The sequence below is a fragment of the Aulonocara sp. 'chitande type north' Nkhata Bay genome, linkage group LG13 (assembly GCF_057382095.1).
Source record: "Aulonocara sp. 'chitande type north' Nkhata Bay isolate Kocher_YH1m ecotype deep benthic linkage group LG13, A_spYH_male_GT1.1, whole genome shotgun sequence".
NCBI lineage: Eukaryota > Metazoa > Chordata > Actinopteri > Cichliformes > Cichlidae > Aulonocara > Aulonocara sp. 'chitande type north' Nkhata Bay.
The window spans coordinates 27,599,542-27,608,594 of NC_141356.1; the positions used below are offsets into that span (position 1 = coordinate 27,599,542).

The window sequence follows — 9,053 nt, forward strand, 5'->3', positions numbered from 1 at the left end:
GTCAGTCTATAACAAAAGCAGGGATGTAGTTCCCCATACATTGTTTTCTGTCTTATTTGATTAAGTCAGTTTAACTTCCCGGGAAAAAGATTTCCTTCATTTTTTTTTTTACAATCAGAAGAACATCATCCACCTTTTATAACAGAGACTTAAACATGTAGATGACATGAAAACTGCTCAATATCCTCTGACAATTTTATTCCTTTGAATATGTATTGAGTTTTAAACCAGCACTTACATTTAAGGAGCCCAAATACTTGTTTCCTTACTAAAATAATGCTTGATAAAAGGTCCCAAAACGTATTTCAATCTGGTAAAAAATGGAGGTTTTAGAGTTTCTAAAGGAAAATAAGATTTCACAATAAAAAGAAACTTAGTCTATATGATTAAATGGGCAATTAAGAGTCACTCTATTGAAGCCATGTTCTAATAAACAGCACTATTGCTTCTCTGAACTCAGTAACCACGTGAGGAAAGAGCTATTTCAGCCCAGACACAGAAAATCCTCTGTTGTCTAATAATGGCTGTATTGGTCTCCTTTAATTGAACAGTCATCATATGGAAAAACAAATATTGTTCTTGGTCCCCTGCTCGCCTCGTTTCATTTAGGCTTTTAGGCATTTTGCGCTCTGAACGTGAGCCTAGACTACTGTGGTTTTCTTGGTTGGAATTGACCATTGTAAGTACTCTCCTGTGACCATGATTGCGGTTGACATGGGGTTCACTTTCTAATAGCAGACTGTAGGTCCAGACTGTAAATGGGATCAGTTAAGAAATTTGGTGGGGAGGAACAAAAAAAAAAAAATTGAATTTGTTCATTACATTAAAGCCAGCCTATTTTAAAGCTACAACTTCTATTAATGTAAGCATGATTTATATAAGCCCTAATTACAGTCATCATCCTAATTTAAAAGGTGGTTAGGCGCTGTAAATCGTAACATGGTTTTGCAGTTACTGAACATTTCCACTTGTGTGGAGAAAACTGAATCACGCTTTTGTACGTCAGGCATCTCTCCCTCCCCTCCTGTGTCACACGCCGACGTCTTCAAACGTGGATTTAAAGATCATCTTTTTGTGTTTCTTGTCATCTCGTCTTTTCAAATTTCAGTAAAACAGAGCTACACTTTGTATTTTCAAGTTTCATCGTACCACAGACCTCCACCTTTTTTATTGGCTAAAAGGAAATGTTCAGCTGCTTCTACAGGGTGCTCTAAAAAGAGCAGACACAAACATAAAATGCATGTGAGTAAAAATATTCACAATCTTTTATAAAAGACGCATCGCTGTCTATTGTATCTGTTGGTACAGATTTTAATGAGCCTGTCTTATTTGGGAATATCTTGTTTTACTTTAACATTAAAGGATCTTCTCCTGCTGATCACTGTCAAAAAAGCCACATGAACTTGTTCTGATTCATTGCTTTAAGACAATAGAACCTTCCCAAAATGGGTGAATACTCTTGGATGGAAAAGGGAAAAGCTTACAATGGAAAAAGCCATGCTGGAAGGAGGGATGGCACACTTATTATAGCTCCAGTTACATGCAGCACAAGGGTTCGGACTCGCGTCCCCTTTCCCCCAAATTTCTCTGCCTCTGAGACAAAATTGCTGTCCAGTCGCAGAAAACTTCAAAGCCACTTGTGGTTGAGAGCAGATGTGGAAACTGCCAACTTTTGAGACTCAAGGCAATGTAGCCACAGAGTAATGAGTTAATAATTAAATGGTTCCCTCTGTCATTTCAGTGTCAGTTTGACACACTGTTTTGGCACCACATGGGTCAGCTTCCTCCTCCGGCGAATAAAAGCGACAAGCAGTTGAACTGAAGTGGTTGAGATCATCTATCTGTGGCCATCTGTTTAAAAAGAACAAAAATAAATCTGAAGAAAAGAAAACCATTTACTTGGAAGCACTCTGCTTCTGAACATGGATAGAAGAGAGGAAGTGCAGCGGGTTTTGAATTTCAAGTGTCTGACGTCCTAATATGCGCTTGCCTGCTTCCTCCATCAACCATTAACCCGCGGCGGCCGCATCAGTCACATTATTTGAAGAACAACAGACGCATGAGCCTTTGGTGAGGTGTAATAATGGGTTCAAGGGGGCTCTTGGGGAATGTCGGCTATCTTTGAGTGGAACCTTCCTGCTTTTGTGCTCGGCTATTTTGAAACAGCGGTGCCCTTTTAGGATTGTTTTGACAGAAAAGTTCACCCTGACGAATCAAGCATTACGCACGATAATGTCCAAGAATAACAAACTGTGTGAAACAATAATGTTCCAGCAAGAGCATTTGGATTAAATTATGTCTTTATTCTAACTTATAGAATGCTACCTTTTCATAATTTAAACAATACACATGTACAATCTCATCTAATCATACATATATTCTAACCATGAGAAATTATCTTTTTTTTTAAACCAAGTTTCACATTTAAAATAGAAAAATATTTCTGGTTTCATTATAACATTCTTGAAGTGTTATGAGGGGGCGGGTGGGTGCAAATGAATTCCAGATGCTCTCCACAGTTCATTGGATACTTCCTTTTTAAGATATAAAGAGCAATAAAGTACAATATCTTGCAACGTCACATATATGTACAATGTGGCGTGATTAGTTTAAAAGTAGGAACAGCTATACAGAGTATGTAAAAATGCATACATTTTTCATCATCTCCACTGTTTGTATGTTTTCGCATAAGCTGCCTGATGACACAGTAACAGTCTCTTACTTAAAGTCTTTGCATCCAAAGAAAACGTGAACACAAACTCACTGTGAGCTGTTTGAAAAATAAGTACATTCTGCCATTAAAAACAACAAAAAAAATCCCTTAAATATTTCTGTCCATGAAACATCAATATTATTTCAAACAGAATGAAAACTACTGGGCTTTTTATGTATTTCTTTTCTGTTACACATGTGGAGCATCAACTTTACATGTGTGACTCTGTTCCTCTTGCAAGCGCAGATGCCAGACAATGTGTCTCTTCAACTCTGCTGCCCCGGGACAGAAGAGATGGAAGTAATTTCACTATAGCCTATGTTCCTCTAGGAATAATGACAGCCAAAGTGACTCTGTTTTTCAATATCAGGAAACCGCTTAACAGAGGTATGGTTGTGTCCATGTTAGTCCAGTTTTTCTGTTTCTCTTCAATCTGTTTCCAGCTCTTTTTTATCTGCAGGAGCAGGACTGGACAGTCATGTTAGGATAAACCTTGAGCACTGGGTTTCTGGATTCATCCTGGTAGAGCACAGCCAGGGGACTCATATTTTCTGGTACGCAGCAGGGCTCAGGAATCCCAGGGATAATTCCAACTGCCCGGACTATGCTCTGAATGGTGGCATGGTTAGTTGGCTTCACCACCTGGAAAAGTTTGAGTGAAGGAGAAACATGCAAATGAGAAAATAAATACGAGAGATTAGAAAGTGCACATTAAGGTTATCAGTGTAGCTCACGTGAACCAAAAGAACCTACATAACACGGCTTGGATGATTGTGCTCCTACCTTGGGCATGGGAAAGCCACATGTGCCAGCACAATAGTAAGCATCAAAGGCTTTGGGTGCTATGACCCACTCATTCCAGCCAATATCTGTGAAATCCACTCTGAGGTTCCTCCTCGAACAGCCTTTGTGCTGGGTGTTACTCCACTGCCGCCTCCTGGCTTTGCGCATTGTTTGTTCATCAAACCTCAGAACAGGTGACAGTGTATTTGTGCTTCCCTTGTGCTTCTTTCCATCTTTTCCCTCATTTCTCCTCTCATGCATTTGCCCATCACTGACAGTCAGTTTGTGGCTATCTTTGAGATTTTCCACAGTTGAATCATTGGTTTTGATGCCCTGTGATGTTCTTTCTCCATCTTTCAAAACCTGAGATTCATGCGCTTTTCTAACTTGCTCCACATCTTTTTCCTCCTCGCTCTTCCTCTTCTTTTCCTTCCTTCCTGGTTTAGTCTTGTGTTTGAGTGTCAGGTACCATGTGCTCTTCCAAAGGTCATCTTTCCTGTATGAATCAGGTCTGTAGTCAACCTCGGGCAGCTCATTGTTCTGGATGGGGTCAGAGAGCAGATTTGCTTCCCTTCTCACGCGTCCTTTCACCTCTGGTGAGGAGTTAGGTCTGTGCAGGAGCTGAGAGGAATATGAGGGCTCTCCTCCCTCGTTAAACGGGTCATATCTCTGTAGGCTTGCAGCCACACTATTGGGCTCGTCTAAGGCTTGGTCATTTGCATACAGTAACAGGTAGGGCATACTGCCAGCAGAGAGGATCTCCTCTGGTTTCGTCCTGAACTGTTGCCTTAACTCCAGTTCAATTGACACCAACAGATGACCCCTGTCCCGCGCCTCCTTAATGACCTGGGTCACATCTTTCATCTGCCACACCCCTCTCCTGTGGGGGTGGAAGGTCACATTGCCTAGAAATGACCCCATTGACCCAGATCTGACCTCTGACCCAGAGGAGAAGGAATAAAGGAGCAAGCTGATAGACAGAGAAGGGTGCACGGCTGAGGAGCGGCAGGTTGAGCTCTTGAAGCGTTTACAGAACCAGGGTTTTTGATACGAGTGTCTGTTCAGCAGGAAGTGGAATGTGGCAGAGAGGATGACCTCTGAGTCCTGGAGGGTTGTAAGGTTTAGTCGGTACATCATCCTGTGGTCAGCAGAACCTGCAAAAATAATCAATCAGCCAGTCAGTGTGAGGCAGGCAGGTGAAAAGCACTCTGCAAACTTTTGTTTTATTCCATTTCACCGTCTTAAAATCCAGAAATGCTTTTTGCAGATTTACTCAGAAACAGTTTTGCAGTTTTGTTTTTTTTAAATCACTCTTAAGCTTTTGAGTGCTGTTTTTTGGAGTGGATAATTTAGCCTAAATTAGTCTGACTTTCTGGATGTTTGACTTTTGGGACAGTACATATACTGTGATTAGAAAATAGAAACATCTGCCAGCACAGGCAATGGCAACAGGAACTGAACCTTATTTGAACTCAGGCATTTGAGCTTTAAGTGATAATCTAGATAAAGTTTGATTGACTCCGATGGAAACGAACATTAATGAATTCCCACATGAAAAGGAAAGGCATTTGGAAAATGGTTAACATATTACAGCGAAAGCCCGTATCTGTGGTAAAATCTAAAAGAAATGTGGGACAATTAAACACCTCTCTTTAAACTGTTGTGTTACATGACTGAGCTCAGTGTCTGGTGCACAACTTCATTGCTTGGTAGGATTTCAGAAGGTGCCCTTAAGAGGAACCAGACTCCGCGGATCTGGCTGGCAGAGGTGGAGGGGTGGAGGGGGCGGCGGGGAACAGAGAGCTACATATTCATGATGAACATTTACTTCAACAGCAGAGTTATTGTTCATTGTGTAAGAGTTCAGCGGAAGTATAGACTGACTCAAAAGATATACATTACCCTGGAATCGCCTGCATATGGAAATGCTTACCTCAGTTTCTCTTAAAGCTTCCCCTTAAGTTTAATACAGCCTGCAGTGTCTACCCAGACACCAAGACATAATCAACTGTTTTAACAGATATTACATTGTTGCAAAAAAAAAAAAAAAAAAAACCTCCTACATCTCTGCTTGGGTTACACCAAGCTTTTGCAGTAAAAATACACTAGTGTTATGATATGTTATCTGAGAGCTATGTAGGATGTACGTGCCTGTGAATTGTGTTTATAAAAACAGCAGACAGAGAGGGACGACTGTGCTTTAATTCTCTCGACTCCAGGACGTTACTCTTGTCCTGTATTAACCGCAGAGGCCGACTGTCCCTTAGGTTTCACTGTGATATATTTTACCGGACACTGCACGCAGGGAATCACGTGCATTCTTGCGCGTCTGTCTGGGGTAACTGATCAGACTGTGCGCACAAGGGGCACAGCTGCTACCACAAACACAGCGTGCCCGCAGTGTCCCAAAATCATTTAAATACATTCTCAGACTGTTCCAAAACAATCGCACCTATTTAAAGCATCTGGACGAGACACGCAACCCCAGAGTGTTTGCACTTCTAATGGTGAGGATCAGACACTTCTCCCAACACATTTATATGTTTGTGTTGGATTAGAGTTCCAAGAATAACCCACACCTTTATTTTATTTTTTTAAAATTTTGATTCCATTATTAAATATAAATGAAAGCTTTTGGAGCTCTTCTGATTAAGGCTATAGATTGAACGCTGTTATTTTCACACACCTTGGCTAGCTCTGAAACTCCTAACGGTGTTTCCCTCTTTCAGGCGGTTTTCCTTGTTGTATTTCTCGTACAACCTGTACATGTGCTGAGAGACCACTTCCTCCCCCAGGTCATCCGAGAACTGATTCGACGAGGGCTGGAGGAAATTGCCATCTTCGGTTACTGTCCTAAACGATGCTGCGCCCAGGAAACAGTTAAACATCACCAGGAACAGGTGCGAGGAACTCGTGCCGAGAGCTGCCATTTCAGTGTTGAAATGAAGGCAAAATTAAAAAAAAAAACCCAAAAAGTCCAAGAGGCAAAACTATCCAAAGTCGCGCCAAAGCAATCCAGACTAGAAAAGCAGTGCGCAAATGCTGCACCTCTCCTCTCACTTTCACCAGCGCGTCTCTCTCTTCTCTGTCAGCTGTGCAGGACCTGGATGCTGAATGTTTTAGTCCGTGGCAACAGTTAGAGCTGCTACTTTTACACTTGAGTCTCTGTGAGCGCCAGAGGCTTGAGGGGGTTATACCGGAGCGGTGAGAGGCGCTGACGTATACTCATGTGAGCCAACGAGTACTCGGCAGAGCGCGGAGCCAGAAGTGGAGGTCATGATGTTCACCCCCCCCCCTCCTCCTTCCCCACACGCGCGCACGCACACACAGACTCTGATGGTGTTGTTGTTGATGATGTCCTTATGCTCTTTTGCATTAGTGAAACACAAACACAGATCAAGTTTCAGGAGTAAACTTGAACTCAGTTGTTTAGCAAACTCAACAAACTGTGTTTTTTCTATTTGTGGGCAAAGTAATTCCACCTCACAATTTCCAGCTCACCACATTATTTCCAGTAACTGCTTTTGACACGCTCTCAGTCACACATAATTAGCATAGAAATACCTACAATAATAGTCTGACCAACCACCCAAGGGCTATTGTTAGGACAGTGATCCACATTTTATGCTGTGTGCTGTTTTTCTCCGTGTGCGAGAGAGAGAGAGAGAGAGTTGGTAGTGAAAGACTGTGAGATGAAACTCTTTTGAAGGACTTACTGTGATTTTATTCATGGCAAACAGAACATGGCCTCTGCTGGGGTTGGTGGATCTAAACTCAGCAAAGTCCTCTCTCTGCTGTGTATGTATTTTTTTTATTTTGTGTGTGTGCATGTGTGCATACAAGCTATTTCCAGTGTGTGTCTCCACTGTCTGGAGTTCTGTACCAACAATGCTTGTTTTGTGGAAGTGGTGGTCTCCAGCAGAGAGGCTGTAACTAGCTGGGCCTCTCGGGTTATTCTCCACACACACAAAAACACACACAAACACACACACACACAAAAGCGTGCACGATAACACGTAGAGAGAGCTACTTAGTACCTTTCTGGCCCCCAAGGGCCCCACAGGATACTCTTTTTCAATATGTTACATAGAAGCAATAGGTCCTAAAGTTGGACCCTTCTCATGATTTTCTTGAAATGTGTGTGTGTGTGTTCATGCATATTAGTGTGATAGCAGAGGAGCATTCTGTTGGATGTGGCGTGCTTTAGACTTTTGTCATAGCACACAGATACATGAATGCTTTGTCTCTCTTCATACCATGTTGAGTTAAAAAACAAAACATGATAAATGGCTGTGGTCATTTATCTGATTGCAAGAAAACTCATTTTAAAGTGTCATCTTTAAAAAATAAGAACTGTGAGAAATCCAGTGAGGATTTAAAAGAGACGTTTTATGAATGACCACTCTATAAATCAAAACTCATGGCTACGCAAACAAACTGAACAATATGCTATTGCTTCTTTGGAAGTTATATCATTAGAAAAAAGTTGCCTAACTGCAAACTGTCTTTCCCTGTTATTAACAAGCCATTAAACACTTCTTTCATTATGACAAAATGGGAGTGTCTTGTTGCTATAATTTAAACCACCACATGGTTATAAACAAAGAGATCTTTTGCATTTAAGACAAAATGAGTGGCTTGAGACAAAATACAGTTATTCCTACTGAAACACGTTAACATCTTGAAAATAACACAGAGAGAGACGGAAAGTGATATGTGGAAAAAGGGCGTTAGGTTCAAAATAAATGATCCCGTGGAGAAAAAAACCCCAGCCCAATCTAAGTTTACGTGTGAGGAAGACAACATGAAATGGCTGTGAACTCTAACGCTGAATATGTAGGGCAGTGTGAGATTAATGTTGGGCATTACATTAATGCTGCTCTCTCCATCATGACTATGAGGACAACAGCCTTGCTATGTGAGAAAACCCCCACAGAGAAACCGCCATAATCTAAAACTAACTGTTCAACCCCACATATGCGAGTAGTCAGACTCACACTGAGATCAGAATTCACACATTTTGATTTTAATAAATATAACCAACTTACATGCATAACAGCCTTTATCAGGATAAGTGTGCTGCAGTGATATGCAGTGAAGTGACCTTAAAACCAGAAGTAGCGTTAAAAACACAAGTAAAACTGCAGAAACCAACACACAGCATGCATCACTGCACTGTCATGGCAGAGTGAAGACATCCCTGCATCTCCTATTATTGATCATTTAATTGTATTTTATCAGAGGGATTCCAAACTCCAGAGCCTTCAGGAACTCGGGGCGGACCTCATCAACACCAGGGGCTCTGCCACCAAGGAGTTGTTTAACTGCCTCAGTGACCTCGCCCCCGGAAATTGGCGGGTCATTCCCCTCATCCCCAGACTCTGCTTCCTCCTCGGAAGACGTGTCAGTGGGATTAAGGAGGTCCTCGAAGTATTCCTTCCACCGCCTGACAATTTTCTCAGTCGACGTCAGCAGCGCTCCGCCAGCACTATACACAGTGCAGGTAGAGCACCGCTTTCCCCTCCTGAGACGTCTGACGGTTTGCCAGAATCTCTTC

The 9,053-nt window shown here is 41.9% G+C and overlaps 1 protein-coding gene across 1 annotated transcript; it reads right to left on the bottom strand.

Annotated features, from left to right (window-relative positions):
* Positions 1-2,317: 2,317 nt before the first annotated feature.
* On the bottom strand, positions 2,318-6,479 carry gdf10a (growth differentiation factor 10a). The gene is made up of 3 exons (XM_086258110.1): positions 6,183-6,479; positions 3,497-4,650; positions 2,318-3,355 (listed from the first exon to the last, which is right to left on the bottom strand). The coding sequence occupies exons 1-3, from the start codon at positions 6,424-6,426 to the stop codon at positions 3,164-3,166; spliced, it is 1,590 nt and encodes a 529-aa protein (XP_086114236.1). The 5' UTR covers positions 6,427-6,479; the 3' UTR covers positions 2,318-3,163.
* Between the last annotated feature and the right edge of the window lie 2,574 nt (positions 6,480-9,053).